General features: G+C 38.7%; 1 protein-coding gene across 1 annotated transcript in view; it reads right to left on the bottom strand.

Moving 5' to 3' along the window:
- TPRG1 (tumor protein p63 regulated 1) overlaps positions 1 to 21,086 on the bottom strand; it is a 136,988-nt gene that overhangs the window by 2,891 nt on the left and 113,011 nt on the right. The window contains exon 5 of the mRNA XM_063620537.1: positions 9,516 to 9,669. Within this exon, the coding sequence (XP_063476607.1) occupies positions 9,516 to 9,669 (154 nt within the window). The remainder of the gene's footprint in view (positions 1 to 9,515; positions 9,670 to 21,086) is intronic.

Here is a 21,086-nt window from a genome sequence, read left to right as displayed (position 1 = left end):
AAGTTAGTTACTATAGATTAAGTTGAGAGATACTCATCTCCCCAGCCAGTCTTCACAGAAGTGACTACTCTCCTGGGGCTGCAGTTATTCTTACTTCTTAAACATAAATGGTTAAATTTATCTCTATTAAGTTAATTCAGTTAATAACTGTGCTTAACTCTATTAAGTCTAACTTTCCTCAGGCCCAATTTTGCTTCTTAATGTCAGAAATAATATGTGATTTTTCAGTTTGTTTATCATCCACATAAGTCTACCAAGTACCATTTTAGTTTTAGCTGCTTTAATATTTTGTTAGTATACAAATAATTTGCATTCGATATTAGTACTGTAAACTAACTCTCTGTCACTAATAGATGAAAGGGCATCTGAAATTACTTAAGAAATATTGATGAAGTGCCTACAACAAGTTCCAGGGACATTTTAAGTTGAACAGACAGGCAAAAAAACCTGCTGTCATGGAGCTCACATTCTCGTGATTGCAGACAAAAAATATTAATAAAAATTTTGAGGGTGATAAATTCTAGAAGGAAAATAGAATGTGGTAAAGGGATAAAAAGTAATGAAAGTTAGAGTTACTTCACATACTGTATTCAGGGCAAGTCTTTCTGAGGAGGTAAAACTTCAACTGAGACCCACGCAATGAAAAAGAGCTAGCTATGTGAAGAAGAAATTCCAAGCAGAACACACAGCACCTGCAAAAGCTGTAAGGGAGGCATGAATTTAGCTTCTTCAAGGGACACAGAAAACGCCTGTTAGACAGAAGTCTAGGGATCAAAGGAAAGAGGTTGAAGCACTAGGCATGAAGAGTCTTCAGGGCCATATTAAGGGCTTTGGATTGATGTGATTTTAAGGAATTCAATGTTGTATACTGTTATTTTAAAAATAATAATAATCCTAGCGACTGTGGAGTCAAAAATAGAATGCTGTTAGGGCTAAGAATGGAAGCAGGAAGACAAGATGAGTTTGGAATTCACTTCAGGAGTCCGGGCAAGATAGGATGGTGGCTTGGACAGTGTAGCAGTGGAGACCATCAGAACTGGTTAAATTAGGGATTTGGGGCGCAGCGGGGTCGAGCCAAAGAATTTGTTGGTGTGATTGAATTTAGGGATGAAGAAAAGAGAAGGATAAAAAATGACACCCAGATTTTTGGCCTGAGCAACTGGGTAGATAGTGATATTATTATTGAGTTGAGAAAGCCTAGGAGAGGTACAGATTGGAAATGGTGAGATGCAGGGATGGAGGATTTTGTTGCAGACATGTGGTTTCACTTATCTCACCAGAAATCCTCTTAGAGATTTTCAATAGGCAACTGGATATAGAATCTGGGACCATGAAGAAATATACAGATAAAAAGTCCATGTCTATAAATTTTTCATAATAATAATCACAGACCCAGAAGTCAAGAATGATATCCAAAAAGTGAAGTTAATAGCCTAAACATGGTAGGATATGGGACAGAGAGTAGGAATTAAATTCAGGAAACTCTTGTTGGATAAAATACTAGGCATTGTGGGCAATGTAGAGGGAATCTGGTAGGTACACTGAGGATCTAAATGTTACAGTGATCTACCCAATAGCAAATAACTAGTAAATGATTGAACAAGGGCTTGGACTCAGGTCTCCTGACTTAACTCCTGAAGTCCTCTCGTTATAACATTGCTGTTATGAGCAGGATTATAACATTCTAATTTTTAGAAAATTTAGTTTTAAAATTCTGATATTTAGGGAAGCATTCATGTTCCTCATTTGCAAAAGGGAGAAAATATTACATTCATTAATTTTTAAACCATGTTCTTTAGAACACTAGATCTCTTCACAGATTGGGTGGGTACATATAATTTATCATCCAAATCTAAATTCTTTTGAAAAGAAAGGAAGTGCTATTGTGAATAATGTTGGGACAACAGGTACCTGAGGCTTTGAGGAGAGGATGTCAACAAAAAGCCAAAAGCCAAGCAGGTCACTTATTTTAGTCTCTTCAACCACATCAGAGCTGCTCTATTTTTTATCATCAGTTTTATATATTTGAGTTCCAAGTAAGATTTTACTTCTTTTTAAATGAAAATCACTTGCCTAGGAAACTTCAGCTCTGGCAATCAATGATTTAATCCAAAAAGATCTATAGTGCCGACCCTCCAACACATCTCTCAAAACTAAGCTTCAATCCTGTATCTTCCACAATGCCTTCCCACAAACTCAAGGGAAAAGTTTACCTTTTTTTCTCTTATGTTTTTCCTGTACCTATACCTCCACTCAAATATTTCATCTGGTTTTCTATGAAGTAGAGTCACAAATGTGGCTGTCTGTACAGCTAAACCAAAGTTTCTTCACCTTGGGACTACTGTTTCAGGCCAGACAATCTTTTGCTTTGGGAGAGAATGTCTTCTGCATGTTAGGATGTTAAGCAGCCTCCCTATGCTCCACCCACCAGATACCAGACAGGCTTCCACCCCAGATATGACAACCAATAATATCTCTCTCATTGGGACACTGGGACATTGTCATATGTCCCCCATAGGCAAAATCACCCTCTCTTGAGAACCACTGAACTAAAGGAAGTATAGAATCAGGCAGAGCTGGTCTTAAGTTGGAACTATGATACTCACATAGCTGTGTGACTTTGGGGAAGTTATCCAACCTCTCTGAATTTTATAGTTCCTTTGCCATAAAATAAGAATATTAATAGCATCAAACTTATCAGGTAGTTGTAAAGATTAAGTGAAATAAAGTGTTTGTATACACGCTGTGAATGGTGGTGTGCACATACATGCACTTGTGTGCTCACATATTATATAAAGGATTAGGAAAGCAGAATGAGATGAGCCTGAAATTTGGAGTTATATTGCAAAGGCCATAAAGGAAGCTTGTTGCCAGGAATCAATAAATAATAACTGCTTAATCATCACTGACGTCATCCTCATCATCATTACCAAACCATGATCTCTTAAAAATCAAAGTATAATTCATCTCAACAATTCTATTGCAACACTCTGGATTATCAGGATGCCTTTTCATAGATCAGTAAATCTTGTCCAGTTGGATTATTGAATGCTTCCTCAGGCTTCATCATAAACTTCATTTCTTGAGAATCCTCCATAGACCCAAAATCAAAGTGCTAGAAAGTAAAAGTTGGCACTATTTCATACTCAATGAATTTGGCGTTTTATTGGAGTCAGATGGACTTCATTTCCAGTCATTTCTAGGAGCCCCTTCGAGCCAGTGGAGGGCATGGTTACAGAGAAACAAACAGGGTGACAAGCAGTGCACTGATGGAGAGGCAGACAAAAGGCCTGGTCCCCGAGCTGGTTCTTGAGCATTTCAAGCACCTGAACTAAATCTATGTCACAGGAACGCTGTGTCATCTGATATGAATGCCACCAGCCACATACTTTTCCCTAAAAGCTTTTATGCACCCACCTCTGGCTCTCTCTTTTATTTCAGTCCCAAATACAGAGGGTCAGGTTTTAACAACTCCAGTTACACAGGGGCTGTGTGTTGGTTAGGATAAAGTATAGCAGTGTGCGTGGTGGGGGCAGGGGGGACCAGGTATTATTCTTGACTTTCCACCAATTATTTACCAGCTGCGTGCCTGGTCCACAGGTTTGCTTTAGGTGCTGTCTGCCAACAGTTCATTGCCTGGAGTCTCAGTTTTCCTTATTACAACCATCACTTGCTTCCTGTTTACACTGGGTAAAGAGACCAGGTTTCATGCCTGTAGGCCCACATTCCTCAGTTGAGCTGGTTTTCCGAGCCTGCAGGCTACAGGTTTCAGCCTCCCTGTGTATGGAAGGAAGTCTCCTGTCATAGAGGGCACACCCGTCCAATACCCAGTACTTGAAATCACTTGAGAAGTCACACTGCTGGACAGACTGCATATATCCTTGCACATTTTTCCTGGAATTATCCTTATAGAGACCCTGTGACTATAAATTCAAGTGTGTAGAGAGAAATAAGAAGAGGCAGTAGCTTCTTTTTTCTTGCACAAGAGAGGTTTCTACCCATCGTAATTTCCATCTTCATCCTATCCCATCCCCCAACCCTCCTCTCTGAACACATGCACGTATGTGCACACACACAAGTGCACTTTAAATTTAGCTAAACTGAATTAGTCTTTATCAGAGAACATTTTGTATACCTTTGTAATTTGCAGCTTTTAAGCATGTTTCCTCTAGTTAAAATGTCTTTTCCCACCTTCTTTGATGCTTAAATCACCAATACCTTGAGTTTCATATCAAATGTTATCAGACTTGTTAACTTTTGGACTCATCTGTTCCCATTTTTGGGCTCCTATAACATCCTGTGAACGCCCCTATTTACAACCTTAGCACTTTAAATTATAATTTGTGAAAGTCTTTCCTGCCTCCTACCCCTACGCCATAAGTATCTGTAGGGCAAAATCAGTTTTATTCTTCTTGGTAATCCAGAATATTGCTCATCATGTAATGGTCACTGCCAGGTAAGTGCTCAATGAATATTTGTTGAATTGCTGTAAAAGGCAAACAAAGGGCTAAGAATATAAAGTTAAATTGAATTGCTAAAACATTGGTTCATTTGCATGATCCCCTTGAAAAGATGGATAGAAATACAAGAAAAGAATACAAATGGTTGGTCTGTAGATCATGATGGTTGTAGAGCACTCAGAATGCGTTCACTGCTATTCATCAGTTCTGGATTCAGTACTCGTCCTTCCCAGCAGTACCCTCTGCGTACTCTAGGAACCCAGCAAAGCGATGGTTAAAAAAGAAAAGGTAAGGCTACAAGTGGCAAATACAAAGTGGATGAAATAATTGAGGATAATTGAGCCAGGTTTTGAGATACAATATTATACCATATCATATCAATTAATACAAATGTACACACAGTCTCTTTCTCACCCCCCCACTTATACACACACACACACACACACACACACACACAATTCTTTCAGGCTTATACCCATTTCCCTGAATATTAGGAAACTGGGTATAACATAGAACTATTATTATATGATTTCAGTCACTTAATCCCTCTGAATATGTGTCCTCATTTTTTTTTAAAGAGACAAAATCTTGCTTTGTCATCCAGGTTGGAGTGCAGTGGTATAATCATAGCTCACTGCAGACTTGCACTGCAGACTCGCACTGCAGACTCAAACTGCTGGGCTTAAGCAATCCTCCTGCCTCAACCTTCCAAGTAGCTGGGATTATAGGTAACTGGAATGGGAATACAGGTACATGCCACCATGTCTCGTTAACTTATTTTATTAAGTTTTTTTAAAGACATGGTCTTACTCCGTTGCCTAAGCTGGTCTTGAACTTCTGGCCTCAAGCAATCCTCCCACCTTAGCCTCCTGAGTCACTGGGATTACAGGCATAGGCCACCACCACACACGGCTCAAGTGTTCTCATTTTTAAAACAAAGACACCTATCCTTATCTTACAGGAGTTTTATTAGTTGAATTACATGAAAATATTATTCAAATTGTAATCAATAGATATAAAGTATAATTATATAATAGTATACTAGATACTGTTTATGTCTCATAATATTAAAAGGAGTGCCAAAAAGCTACTATTTTATTTTATATTTTCACAATTGTTTCATATGAGTAACACAAAGTATGTATATGAACAGATTGGAAAAGTTTGGTGAAGCAAGGAGATAAGCAAGACTGTCTGGGAAAAGGCCACTTGACCACCATATCTGCCAGATGTGGAAGTGGTATAGAGTTAGTGAAATGGGAATAGTATATTTTAACATAGCATTGTATAAACTTTACAGCAATTTTATCAATAAATGTTAACAGACTTAGACATAGTGTAAACTTGAATTTGAACGTAATTATATCCATTAATGCTGTTTCTTTGGGTAGCTTCCTGACCCACCAGCCCCATGACTACTCAGCTTTCGCCCAAGTTGTGTAATCTCAAACCTATATCAACAGTTCAGCTTTCTCTACTGAGCTTCAGATCTAAATGTCTAATTGCCTGACAACCAGCCCTACCCCAGGTTCTATAGAAACGCAACATGTTTCAAACTCAACATGTCGTAAGCTGAGTCCCCAAACCTACTTTTTCCAGTTTTCTTCAATCAAATTAATGAAATCACCACCTACCCAATCCTGAAACCTTGTCATCTTTGACTTCTTCATCATCTTCAATATCCTGTCAGTTACTTGCTTTCATTAATTCTCTCTCCTGAATAACGCAAAATCTCCTCATCTTCTCTCCCTTCCTACTGCTTCTAACTTAGTTTAGGCTCTTATATCTATTATCTAAGCCATTATAATGATAGTGGGGACTATGTAATATTAAACTCCAGTTAAACCAAATTACTCTTTATCTAAGAACCTTCTGTATACTCTTATGTACCTGTACTCCTTTTTGCTTGATCCAAACTTCAGTTTCAGTTAATTAGAACTCTTAAAAATATTTGCATTTTTATCTGCCTCGCCTGTTAAGCACTGCCTTCCACAGAGGCAAGAACCTTGTCTCATTTCTGTTGGTATCCTCAGCAACAATCATAATACCTGCATTTTGTTGGTGTTAGAAAATCTCTTGAATAAAGAGATTCTAGATACAGTAGAAGATATGACTCTGGGTAAGAATAAGTTTGAATATTTTCATGTATTTTAAAATAATAATTTATTCCATTAGATTGTAAATAATTTGAAAGTTTTGACTGTATAACTCAGCTCTATGTTATTCCCTCCCCGTGAGACAATAGTTTTCTTAAACTGAATTAAATTGTTTCAGGTATTTGATTTAGTTATGCATTTTCCCCATATTCTACTTTTTTCCTATTTCATTCATCAGAGAGATGGAAAAACCAGTTTATTAAACCCTTTTAAAGTCTCATGTTTTTGCCAAAATGTTAACATAAAAAAATTCTAGATCCCCCAAATTATCTTTCTTATTTATTCTTTTACATTAATATAGCTGGGTCTTAATCAAAGCCAATCTTGGAAAATGTCCTAAACATAAATAATATTGTGACATAAAAACCAAAAACAAAAGAGAAAATAAGACACAAAAACCTGGATCAAAGTACTCATCCTCTCACATTCCAGATGGAGATCATTTGTTTTCCTAGAGAGCTGGGACTTTGGGTGGCCTTTGAATAAGAAATGGCTTGGCAAATGAAAGTGCCAGACTATTGCTAAAGGAATAAAAAAGAGAAAAAGCTTTGGAATAATAATTTAAGGAGAAAAGCCTTAAAGGAAATACATTTAACAGATCCACGAAGTAGTTTGATTGGCTAAAAGTCAACCAATCAACTAACCATCTATCATGTTCATATGTGTGTGCACATGCCTCCCACCTGCTATTCTTACTTCCATCCAGCAAGAGCTACATGAACATCAATTTCCTATTCAGCCTTTGCTACGGGGAAGGCTAGGGCAAAATCCAATGCTCTAGTCTACTAATTCCATTTGTGGGTATATGGAAAATAATATTCCATACCCTCCTTGATATTTTACTTTTCGTCTTTATTTTTGCATTATTTGATTGTATTTATATATAACAGAATAAGATAAAGCACAATCAGGTGTTAGAATGTGACAGTGTTATTTCTCTGCAGTTTATAAAACTTGTTCTTTAATTCCTCACGCTGAACTTCTTCCTGCAAAAGGCATTCAGGGACTAACCATCTAATGCACAAGGTATGAGGAATAAGAGAAGACTTGGCCCAGGAAATGAGGGATGTACCAACTAAGGCAGTTAGTATTTATTTTGATTTACAATAAAGTACAATTACTATTAATTCAAAAATACATATTATTTTAATGGTTGGAACCAGATGTCCTTTAAAGCAGGAAAATGTCTTTGGGAAAATAGGTTATTAAGCTCTTTAACTTGGATTAACAGATGTTTTCGGGCACCTGTAGTCCCAGCTACTTGGGAGGCTGAGGCAGGAGAATGATGTGAACCCGGGAGGTGGAGCTTGCAGTGAGCCAAGATTGCACCACTGCACTCCAGCCTGGGCGACAGAGTGAGACTCCGTCTCAAAAAAAAAAAAAAAAGAAAGAAACATAAAGTGTTCTGCATTGTTAATAATAATTTTTGAAACAGAGTTTGAAGATTATGGAACAATGCATTAATGTGTTATTATTAATAAGAACTTCTAGGAACAGAGAAGTCTGATATTGCATTTGAAGTTCAGGGCAAGAGCATGATGCAAACTCCCACTCCGTCCCCTTGTAGCCCTCCATGAGTCTATTCTCATATTCTTGCCTTCAAATAGGTGTTAGGTTTTTCTTGTTGGTTGTTTTGTTGACTTTCAGTGGTAAAGAGTCAGGCTAGGGGCTGATGTTGACGCTTGGGTTGAGAAATTGTGAAATAGGAGTGTCCCATGAAGAGTGGCAACATGATCCATATACCAAGCTAGTTTAGTGTCAATAATAGTTTGGAGCCTGAGGGAAACCATGACACTATAAATCCCTGAGGACATTTGTATAATTATTGAGAGGAACATTGACTTTTCATGGGAGAATAATGTGATTCAAGGTCATTTCATCTATGTATTATGGGGGAATGAAGACTCCATCTAGCCTGTAATCAAATATATGTTGCCTCAAATTCTTTTTAAAATCCCCAGGACCTATGAATTTAAAATATTTTCACACACATACATACATATTTACACTTGCATGAATAGGTATGTTTAATGCAAGAAACGTAATATATGCCATCAACCACAGAAAGTCTTTAGATGCAGATTGCCAAGTTTTGAATTCATAGCAAAAAAAGAATTGTAATATTCTGAAATGAGTGACAGAATATAAAAGTAAACATAAAAAGGACAGAGAAGGTAAGAATTTCTAGGTCTATAAGCACACTCGTGTGTATATTTGGTTTTATTGAAAATATAAAGTTTGATCTTTCACTACATTTTCAGCTCTGTTTTCCTTCTTGACTACTTAGAATGTCCCCGTACTGCTTAAGATACCTGGGGGAGGTGAGAGAATAATAGAAAACTGTTCCCTTTAGAAATGAGTCTACAATCTGCTTGATGAGATGAAATTTAAAGACAAAGAAATTGTGAATAGCTTTACGCTTCACGGAGTATTTATACACACATCATTCTATTTAACCTTATAATGGTCCAGTGAGGTTGGGAAGAAAGGGAGTGCTCATTGTCTTCATTTTAGAGGTGAGACTACCAAGGCTCAGAAAGAGAAGTGACTTAATGAAGCATGACCATAGAGCTGCATCGAACTATGCTTTATACTATTCCACACTTCCCTGAATAAAATAATTAGAATGTGATTATATGTCGGAAAGTATATACGCCCTGTCGGCAATGCATGCAATTAGCAAGGGGAAAGCAGCATGTTATATATAAATATAACGTATATTTACATATAAAAACAGCTTGACTCTTTACTAAAAAAAATCTATAAACCTATTACCGTTTTTGTCTATATAAATTGCTGGTTTTATTTTATTTTGTTTTGTTTAGGAGTACATGTCCCTAGAAGCACATAGCTCCAGCAACAAAGCTAATCTAAGAGTAATACCCAAGATGCCTCCTACCTTGCAAATTTCAAGGAATTTCTCACTGGTGTATTTCATAGGGTGCTCAGTGAAAGTAGCATAAGGAACTTCAGTGGACCATGGGTTCCAGCGGGACAGAAGGGACTGCTCCTCCGGACTCCCCCAGTAGATCCTAAGGCCTTCTCCTTGTCTCCTACAAGAAAGGGGTTTTCCATTAGATTAGTCATTTCCATTTCCAAAGCACAAAACCAAAAAATAGAATGTAATGTATCAGTCAGCCTTCATATTAACTCCCAACTAGTTAAACTGTTCAAAGGATTTTAGGGGGTGAGAAGAAAAAGGTGAATTTGGTTTTAAAAATAGGAAATTCAAGGTGTTTGGAGGAATTCTATATGGGAAACACCTACTTGGAAATGTGAGTCTGACACTCAGAACAGTGGCCAGAGCTGGAAATATGGATATTGATGTCACACCAAAATTCTGATGGTAAGAATTGAAAGAGAAAGAGAAGAGGTATTGAAGAGGTGAACAGTAACAAACAGTTCAGGTGGGAGACAGTTTCAAAAAGAAAGGAGATGCCATGACAATAGCAGTTTCCACAGAAGCAATAACTGACTGAGAAAAGGCATGGGACTTCTCAAATGGTGGAACATAACACGATTTTTGAGGGGGATGCTGACCAATTCAAAATGCTCTGTGACTTCAGATTCTGAATCTCATTGTCCTCTATTCTCTGCACACATTCCATTCAGTGAAATTGCAGCAACAAACATGTCAAAGCTTGTAGAAAGACTGTGCCTGCCCCTTCCTGTTAAGTTCACAGTCTTAATCCACAAGATGTGGGAGGAAGCCACTCTGGCATAGCCCAGGCCTGGTCATTTAGTAAACCTAAGTGCAGAGCAAGAGAAAGTAAGCTTGAGAGAACAGGGAGAGAACTCATGGCAGAGGAGTGTGGCCACATTGAATAACAAAACCGTGTTTCTGAGGCCTCTTTTGCATGTGTCCATCAGTATTTATGATTTGTGGTTTTAGATATCTCTGAATGCAAAGAGATGCCCAGAGGTTAAGCCAAACTCAGGTGCCTTGCATTCAACAAGCTTGGAAACTAAGTTACCTGTAATTCTAAGCAGCCCTATGGAACATCATGGATGTCTCATTTTGTCTAAAAATTAAATCCTGGGATTTCTGGAATGAAAAACCAGAGCTTAATTGTGGTGCCTTCACAAAACTGTCACTTCCTGTATTAAGGAAGGATTCCTTCGAGAATGCTGTTATGGTTTCTGAATGTTTATCCATGTGGAGATTGTATAAGCACAATTTCACACAAATGCATATAACACTCCACTCCCCAACTGGTTAATACCTGAACTTTTCTCACAAAAGGAAAGTAAGAAAAGTCCCTGAAACATTCTGCTGGCCAGTTCTCAGATTTTTGATGATTATATTTGAAAACTGACACCCAACTTTTTTTTGTACTTAATCCTTTGCCCAAGAAGAAAAATGAAAAAAAAAAAAAAAAAGAATATAGGGAAAAAAAAAAGACAGAGGAAAGAAAAATATTGAGAAGAATAGAAAAATAGAAGCAAAATATACCTCTAAAGTTTTCTTTCTCCCTCTCCTTCTCAGCTGGTATACTGGCATTCATTATCCCCCAGCACTTTTTTTTCTGGCCTGACAATAAACTCTAAACTCAATGAATATTCTATGAGTGCTGGTTAATGGAGCATTCTGGATTGATTCTATTAAAACAACTTGCACAATGGAATTATTTACTGCTTCATATGTCAATTTATGTGCTGGGTGCAATTTTGCTTTTATCCAAAGGGGATGAAAATCTGCCAAGAGAGCTTGCTTAATAAGTACACATTATATTCTTTTACCTTAGGGAAACCTCAAATGAAGTTGGAGCATGAAATTCAAGAGGGACCCTATTTCTAAATAACCAGTCAATTTGAGTATAACAAGGAACTTTCTCAGAGATATATACAGTACACTTCCAAATAGACAAGTTCAGCCAACCTTCTTTCCTGAGCTGCAGAGGTGAAAACTAGGAAGATTAATCTGAAGCTAAGTTATCTCTCCAAGGGTGGGGCTTCTCAGGCCATCCAGCAAAGCTGTTAGTATCACAGTGCTCTGAAAGACGATCATCTTCTCTTTTGTCAAACACCATTAGAACAATCGTGGAGACTGCAGATGCCTTTATGACCAGAAATACTTTATTTAATAGTAACTTATACTCACAAGAAAGAAATCCTGGGAGGTGACAGAGTGGAGTAAAAGTGCAGTGAGCTGGATGTCCGGGAGTCCTGGGATACCGTCTCGGTTTTGACACTTAACATTGCGTGACTACGGGCAAGCTTATTTCTCTTTCTGAATTTCTTTCTGAATCTGAATCTGATTCATTTCTCTTTCTGAATCTTCTGAATATGTCTTCCCATATTTAGAAAAAAATATGACTTCCTCATCTGTTCTTTAGAGTGTCTCCATATCGAGACATTCCATGACCTCAGTCACACTGTGTGAGTAGTGTAGGCAGCTATCGTCATGATGCCAGTAACAATCATCTGGTTGGGGACATACAACATCCATAAGCAGTCTTGGGGTATGAATTCTCTAGTTTAGAAGCATCTAATTAGCCCCACTGAGCAAAACAAGTCCTCTACTGCAAAGGTCACACCAAGGACTATCCTATCATTCCGAGAGACTTTCAGGACCTACCACAACATTTTACTAACATGTAAAAGCACAAATCAGCTATTTCTCGGTGGAAATGCAGATAAGGTTTATAAAGTGTAGAATGTCAGAGCTAGAAGGGCTCTTGGAAGGTATAGCCCAGTGCTTCTTTTCTGTAGATGGAAAAAACTGAGACTCAGAAAGTACCAGAACGTTCCCAAAGCATCACTATAAGACAGGGATGAACTAGCAAGAGTCCTGGTTTCCTGAGACCTCATTCAGAGGTCGTTTCACCATTCTGGGCTAAGGCTACAAAATATATTCAAAGCTAAAGCCCTGCTATTGCATAAGATAGCCTTATTTCCAATAGACACAAAGTTAAAAGAATTGCTCTGAGGAGGCTGTCATCACTCATGGGTGAAAAAAAGCCTGCCTAGGGATCCCAGTCAGAAGAAAACCTCTGTCTCAAAACAAACTATGCATTCTTAAATATACTCAATATGAGCAATTTTGAGACTATAGGAAAATAAGGAAGGACTGGATGTGAAGGAAACCATTACAAAAAAGTTAAGTTGTCAGGGTAAGAAGACTGGGTCTTTGGCCAGGTGCGGTGACTCATGCCTGTAATCCCAGCACTTTGGGAGGCTGAGGTGGGTGGATCATCTGAGGTCAGGAGGTCGAGACCAGCCTGGCCAACTTGGTGAAACTCCCATCTCTACTAAAAATACAAAAATTAGCCGGGTGTGGTGGTGGGAACCTGTAATCCTAGCTACTTGGGAAGCCACAGTAGGAGAATCGCTTGAACCCAGGAGGCAGCAGTTGCAGTGAGCCAAGATCATGCCACTGCACTTCAGCCTGGGCAACAGAGCAAGACTCTGTCTCAAAAAAAGAAGAAGAAGAAGAAGACTGGGCCTTTCTCACTTAGCTGCTATGATGGGTTAATTAAAGTCCTAAGTAAAGGTTGCCAACACCAAATTAACAAGCAAATAAATATTTGGAAGTTTTCTTTCTGAAATTATACTTGGTATAAATCATGACTTTCACTAGCTCTGTGTCTTTGGGCATTTCACCCCACCTTTCTGATCTTTAGGTCACAATACTTTTGTAAAAAACAAGAGGATAATGGATGATAAAAAGTTTTGTTTCTATAAGGCACTGTCCCACTAGCATATATTGAATGTCTACTATGTACCATACTACCCACTCTGTACTGTTAGAGATCTTATATTTTTTATTTTATTTAACCCATATAGTAATTTTGAGCTACATTTGAAGACATAGATGTAGCTACAGGAAATAAGTTAAAGAATATGACCAGATTTAATCAGATCATCAAGTCAAGAACCACTAGTGAAATGTAATTTTAAAAAAGGGGCAGGGAGAGGAAAAACACCAGAATCACTGGACATAAACAAAACCAGAGAAGCAAATCTCTAGCACAGAGGAAGTATTGGGATGTTTTATGCTTGTCTTCACCTATTGATACCTCTTCTTCCACCTGTGTCTGGGTCCAAGGATGCTTCTTATGTGTCAGCTTCTGCTTTCCATAAATGTTTTCGTGTGTAAGATATCTACTTGAATCCAAATCCATCGGAAAAACTTCGATTCAGATAGCTTAAACAAGCTCTTCAATTCTCTTTTCTTCAGTCTGAATAAGCCTAACTTCTTAATTATATTTTCTGATGGGTTAAAAATAATCTTTTAAATAACCTCAGAGCTGATCTTCTAAAACATTCCAAAGTTCTCTATTTTCAATTCCACCATTTTCTTAGCACATTCTCTATGCAGGACATAGAGAGATAAATAAGACTCAGTGCCTGAAATCTGTAAGCCCATGACCTGACAATCTATGAGCCGATTTTACTATCAAGTTGTTCCCAGACCTCAAAAAGCACAAATAGAAACTTGCAAGTCTCATTTCAGAAATAGAGGATCACTTATTACAATTATTCCCACTTTCTATCCTCAAGGAAACCAGCTGGATCTGGCCTCCATTCCCACAGTAGTGGAAGTAAGAAGGACAATGAACTCTTTACTTCTAGTAAGTTCCAAAGCCTCCCAGAAAGAGGCAGAGGCAGGGGAGGGGTCCCATAAGGACTTGGTGGAAGAAGGTTTGTAATAGTCATGGATATTTAGGATTCTAAACTATCTGAGTTGGAAGGCCTTTTGGAGAGGTCAGTTTCCAATTCTTTGGTTTTATAGATATGTAACTGAGACTAGAGTTTTCAAAGATCACGGTTCTTACTTTAGTCATGTTAATTACATGTTTCACTCAGTGACTCAGATTCAGAATTCTACTCAAATACCATTGTTGGCAGGGTAGAAGACCAGAGCAATTACTGCTTTAAATCATCATAGCGGACCAATAGAAGTTTTGCTTTCTACACACAAAAAAAGCAAAGACATGCTGAAGGGGTGAGTTTTATACAGTAGAAACTGCTCACGCTAGCGGCAAAGCACACAGTCATGAAAAACAAATCTGGCTTAACAACACAAAAAGTGGCTGCAGGTTGGAAGAAGGAAAAACATTCTTTGATAACCAACTTTGTAAGAGAATAAATTATTTTTGACAGGAAGGACTCCTCTAAGTCGTTTTTAGCTGAGCTAGAAAATACGCCAGTCAGTCCTCAGTCTGAGTTAATATACTCATTCCGTGCATTCTTCTTTCTTCAGAGAGAAGCCACATGTCCTCTTGCATAGGGCAACATAGCTGGCTTCCTCTCCCTGGACTTCTCACTCTCCTTCTACCCTGGCCTCCAAAGAGTCTCTGTTAAGGCACTAACCTACCTGTTAGCAAAACTGAATGAGGACACCTAGCTCCCTAGAAGGAGAGATGGCAGCTTTCATTATTACCTCCATCAGCTGCCCCTCCTTTCTACTCATCTCAAATCTCAAAGCTCCACCACAGAATTAAAAACATAGCTCGAGGCACCAAACTGAGATTTATGAGGAAGCACAGACATTAACTCTTGCTCTAAACGCAGGGCGTGTGCTTGTTAAGTATGGGTGAGCAAACAGAGGGAGGCTGTGAGCGGGAGGAGGCGGGCAGGCGAGGGGGAGAGAGCAATTCAGAACAACATGATCTATTTTCTTAATGTCTCCTTTCCCCCTACCTTAGAGCATGTATTGTTGAAAGGCAGCCTTCTAGGCCCATGAAATGTTAGTCTCTTGCTTATTTAATCTGGACAAAAGCAGGGACAGAGTTGGCACCCTGGAGGGTATTCAATGCTCCTTTGCTCATTGAATGACCTCAGAGGAAATATTTTCCATGACAAGAACCCAAAAGACGCTGGCACAGAGTCAGACAATAAGATTTGCAGAATGTGTTTACATTCTCTCCATGTCCCCAGGCTGTTCCAAACCCATCAGCAGGTGCTGCCTTTATCTGCTCTCTTTGCTCACCTGGCTCCCTCCCAGAAGTTTCCAGGGCCTTTAGCTCAGTGAGATTAACCACTTACTGGCAAGGGTAACCAAGAAATTGTATGGGTTATGTTACTTGAGGCAGAGGTAAGTAGTAAATAAAGCAGATCGGCAATGTTCATATAGAAAAGATTCAGGGGCATTGTGGCACCACTGTAAAAACCTTGAGTGAGAATTAGAAGGCCTGGGTTCAAAAGATGGATCTGCCACTATTCAGCTGGGTAATTTGAACCTTTTACTTCTCCGGTCTCCGGGGATCCATCTGTAATATCAGGTAGTTAAAACTAGATCATTTATAAGATCCTTTTCTACCCCCAATAAATTAAGATCTATGCTTAAAGACCAGAATAATTTGTGTTATGCTGGTTAGACAAAAAAAACAAGAGTTAACCCAAGGGATAACTTAATGAATATGAGAAATTCTCAGAAGGATACTAAGACCTGAACGTTCCTCTCCTAAAAGGTGAAAAAACGTGATCTTAACCTGCAGAAGAAAAGACTTGAGGTTAAATCAAGAGCAGAATTTAGATCAAGTGAGAGTGAATAATTATAAAATGGGTTACCAAAAATGGTCACGGAATCTCCCAAGCTGAAAGTCCTTAAAAGAGATGTTTATCTGCTTGGGAAACTTTAAATGTGCTTGTCCTAGAGGTGGTCATGCTCATGGCTGAAGAGAGGAAGACAAAGTTTCCAAACCAAAGGTCCAACCTAAGATTTCATGACTCACAATGCTGGAATATATGTGTGTTTGTGCAGTAAATATTTATGCTAAAATAAACATGGCTGCCTACAGTGCCAGGTACATAGAAACCACTTAATGAATTTTTGTTTAATGCAGGTGAATGAATGAGTTTACAGACCAAGTTAGGATGCCTGTCAATTTGAATGTCATATTATTCCATTTTTAGAATGTTACATGTTATGGTAGTAAGCTCCCTGGACTGGTAGTCAAAAAAAAATGTGGTTCAAATCCTTGCATTTATAGTCACTTTCTTTGTGGTTTAGACTGGGCACTTTTCTGGATGTGCCAATTCCCTCCTTATAAAATAAAGAAGGCACTGGATTAGACAGTGTCTAGAGGACACTCCAACTCTACACAAACCTAACATGTTTGACCCATCAGAGCAGAGGATTACCAACCTTTGGGTTTCACTTAAATAACACAGAGAAGTATTTTTCCTCAGTGAATTAATTTGGATGAAAGTCATTCTCAAACTTACATACTTATTTTCTTAAACAGATTATACTAAAAATATCTATTTTTAATTACTTAATAAATGTTATCAAAAAAACACCCAGATTTTAAGACCTAGAAGGGATTTATTATTCACCATTTATGTCCTGTGTCCTTGACTCCTCATATTCACCAAATATAGACTGAAATCTAAATGTTACCCAAACTAATACTCAAAACCCTTATAATACTTTCCTATACTGCTTCCCTTTATGAGAGCCAGCTGTTGTATATGAAGAGTCAGACTATTTGCCTAAAGCTCTAAAAGATTCTTGACTGCTAAGTTTATTGGTTCTTATGTCAGCTGTCTCCTCCATCACAGTCAGGCTGCCATTTCTTGCTGCTATCAACATTCCTGACTTTAGCTGCTCTTTTTCTAATTTGTTTTTTCGAAACTTCTATTGACAGGGAAACTAGGAACATACTATTATTGGGGTCATGGGCGAATGATAAAAATATTCTCTTTCTCAGGCCATTTATTCTAAGGAAAATGCAATAAGTTATTAGAAAAAGCTGTGTTTTCTCAGATGCCATTTAAATGGAAAGCTAATCCAATGAAGTTGACAATAAATAACTTTTGAATAAAGGAGAAGAAACCAGATGTCGTGAGCATCTAAATGGCCTATCTGGAGTCCATGTCTGTCAGAAAGAAACAAATGTCATCCTAGGATTAAAAGTGATAACTTTCTTTCCACTGATGAGGATGACATGAAATGTTGTCATTGCTAGAGTCATACTTTGGCAGACACTGGCATTGTCATATTCTGTACACGGAGCCTCATACCCTGATCCATCCTTCAAACCTTTTAGGGTATAACTCCCTCAATATTGAACAGTTACTTTAAGTGGGAGCATTTTAAGTAAATCCCTGACAGAAATCCTCCATAAAGTCCAGGGAAATTGCTCTGGATACAATTGTGATGAGGGTTCAGAAGAAGGAACAATCTCTCATAGTTAAAGGTATCAAAAAAGGCTTCATTCATTCAATACATCTTTACTGATCTTCAACTTTGTACCTAGTGCATGCAAGGACCTCGAAAGATATAAAACAAGCCTTCCAGAAACTCAGAGCAGCCTAATGATTTTATAAACTAGGGGGCTTTTAGCTGGGGTTTGATGGATATAAGGCTTTTGACAATAAAATAGCATTAAGTACACTGAAGACAGGAAATCATAAGAACAAAGATCCACGTAAGAAAAATTTTATATGTGCTATGTGCCACAATTTTTATGTTTGTGGTGCTTGTATTTATGTCCAGTTGAGCTACATGTGAGCAAGCAGGGTGAAGTCAGAAAGTCCAGAAGAAATCTACAGAAATTGGTAGAGGTTGCAGGGGAGGGTGCTGTGATTAAACAGGAAAGTGCATGGTCTGGAGCAGTCTGATCCTAACATGGAAGCTAGTGAGGAGTCACTGAGGAGTCAGTTAGGGTGTGGTTCAATTAACTGAAAAAATTTGTCTCTAACTGCCAGATGCCAAACTAGAGAACGAAGAGGCATCGTGTGTTCAGAGGTGAATGGAACCCGTGGCTAAGCTGGATGCCCTCCTTGGTCTCCAGGCCAAGAGTGGGGCTGGGCCTTGCTATCTGTCAGCCTCCTGCTGGGTGTCATTAAGGAGACTAGAGGCAAACACAAAAGGGGATAAAATCAAAGATTGGATGGTAATGGTGATAATGGCTGAAGAAAAAAAAAAAGGAAGAAAACATTATATGAAATATAACCTTTATCTTCAACAGATTCAATGATGGTTGCCACTTCACTGAGTAGCAGGTTTACCAATCTTGCTGTACCTTAATTTTCTGTTAAGTGGAATTAGTTGTATTTTTCTCAAAAACATACTATAAAGTGTTAAATATAATTTAAAATGTGAAGCCTCTAACAGTGCCTACGAGGCATTCAATATTTGCTAGCTGGAAAGGGTCTTACAGCACACAAACTTTTTTTTTTTTTTTTTGAGATGGAGTCTCACTCTGTCACCCAGGCTGGAGTGCAGTGGCATGATCCTGGCTCACTGCAACCTCTCCCTCCCAGGTTCAAGTGATTCTCCTGCCTCAGCCTCTTGAGTAGCTGGGACTACAGGCATGTGATATCACGTCCGGCTACTATTTTTGTATTTTTAGTAGAGACAGGGTTTCTCTGTGTTAGCCAGGATAGTCTCAATCTCCTGACCTCGTGATCCACTCGCCTCAGCCTCCCAAAGTGCTGGGATTACAGGCGTGAGCCACCGCGCCCAGCATGCAAACATTTTATCATCCATTATCTCATTGTTCTTCATAAATTGTTGACACCTGAAAATTAGAAAGGAATTATGAAAATTCTAAAGGCACAGAGCTTGTGAAAGCCAGGATTTACAACCAGATATTTCTGACCCAAAGATAGAACTCTGACCTGGATTTCCGGTCAAGAGCCACGAGCTCTACTGGTAAAGTAGGAATGTTGAGGATATCTGAGGGCTGGTTAACAAAGGGGACATTTATTGGCATTGCTGGCAGAAGTTGCCCACTCCCAGCAGTGCTCAGATTCTAGGTCTGGACCAGGAATATGTCTTCAGTGATGGAAGTGAAAAGCCAGATGTAGGGATCTGGAGCTTATCTGGTCTAGCTCTGGTTCTTCTTCCTACAAACAGCAAAGCAAATCTGGCAAGAGGAAGAGTAAAATCTTAAGAAGGATAACATTAAGCCTGCTTTCTTTCCACTTCATTACCCTGGCACTAAACCTGAGTGGGAAGCATATAACAGGATTGAAAAAGACACAATAGAACTTTAACACTATTGACACAACTCTTTTTCTTCTTTTAAAAATTCTTACTTTCCATAATGAGCATGTATTATTTTTACACAGAAATGATAACCTGCATCTTTAGGATGTATCATCTGTCTTAAGAGCGAGGCCTAAATGTTCCAGGCAATGCGCTAAGAAGTCTACATTCATTATGTCTAGTTCTTACCATGAGCTCACAAGATAGTTTTATAACCTCTATTTTACAGATGACGAAAGTGAGGTCTAAAGACATTAAGTAGTACGTGCTAGATCAGGCACTAGATTTTAGGTCTCTTGATTCCACATCCCCTGATAATCCCATGGTATCCTATGGCTATACAGGACAATGACGTAAAGAAGCATTTATACCAACCAATTGTTTGTTTTCGCAGTAAGCATACACGAAGATAATCATTATAGAGTTCACTTTTTTATGTGTGGTCTCTCTTCACCTAAACTAATCTACTCTCTACCTTGCTCCCTAGTGCCACTCCAACCAGCTCAGAAAACTAAAGTGGCTTCTAGTTGCCTACCAAATTCAGAAACACTTTCTCAGCCAGATACGCAAGGCCTTTTGAGTAGAATTCTAGCATACATTTCCAATATCCAAAACCACAACCCCTCACAGCTCCAACCAAACCATTCAACTTGCTGAGCCTGTCTTAAAACATTTGTGATAACTTCATCAATATGAAATTATTCTATATACTAATGTTACATCATCAAATGAACTGTGAGCTGATCAAGAATAGGGTCGATGTCTAAGTCATGTTCATGGCCCCCATGACATCCATTTAGCAGTTTATGGTCAAATAGGTTGGACATGAATAGACCCCTGATCTGTACTGTAAAAAAACAAAATACACAACTCAAAATAAAACAAAAATGCCCATTCCTCAGAGCAGAGTGATCTGGCTCCAGCTGCTTTTGTTTTTCATTAGTCTATATTTCTGAGTTGTACTGTTTAAAAATGGGATTGTAAAGTGTTTCCTGTTGTTTGAGAGAGATGAGAGAAATCCTTCATCAGTTTCGAGGGGTATGTAACAGATATTTTGAGAAATGCCCAGGATAGAAAGGGTTGTACGTTTGCATTCATATAGTATATGGCTTGCTTTGAAAGTGTTTTACTGCAGATGCGGGCATGTCACATCTATATTGAAGGCTTTCTGTGCCAAGAGGTTGCCAGGTAGACAGAGGAAAGAGCTTCTCTTACAAAGCTACCAAGAAAAATGCTACACAATAAAGGAAACATTTTGAGGCAACTCCCTTCATTATAAATTGGTACTGGCCAGGCGCGGTGGCTCACGCTTGTAATCCCAGCACTTTGGGAGGCCGAGGCGGGCGGATCACGAGGTCAGGAGATCGAGACCACGGTGAAACCCCGTCTCTACTAAAAATACAAAAAAATTAGCCGGGCGTGGCGGCGGGCGCCTGTAGTCCCAGCTACCCGGAGAGGCTGAGGCAGGAGAATGGCGTGAACCCAGGAGGCGGAGCTTGCAGTGAGCCGAGATTGCGCCACTGCACT

The sequence above is a fragment of the Symphalangus syndactylus genome, chromosome 17 (assembly GCF_028878055.3).
Source record: "Symphalangus syndactylus isolate Jambi chromosome 17, NHGRI_mSymSyn1-v2.1_pri, whole genome shotgun sequence".
NCBI lineage: Eukaryota > Metazoa > Chordata > Mammalia > Primates > Hylobatidae > Symphalangus > Symphalangus syndactylus.
This window is presented reverse-complemented; position numbering and strand designations above follow the sequence as displayed.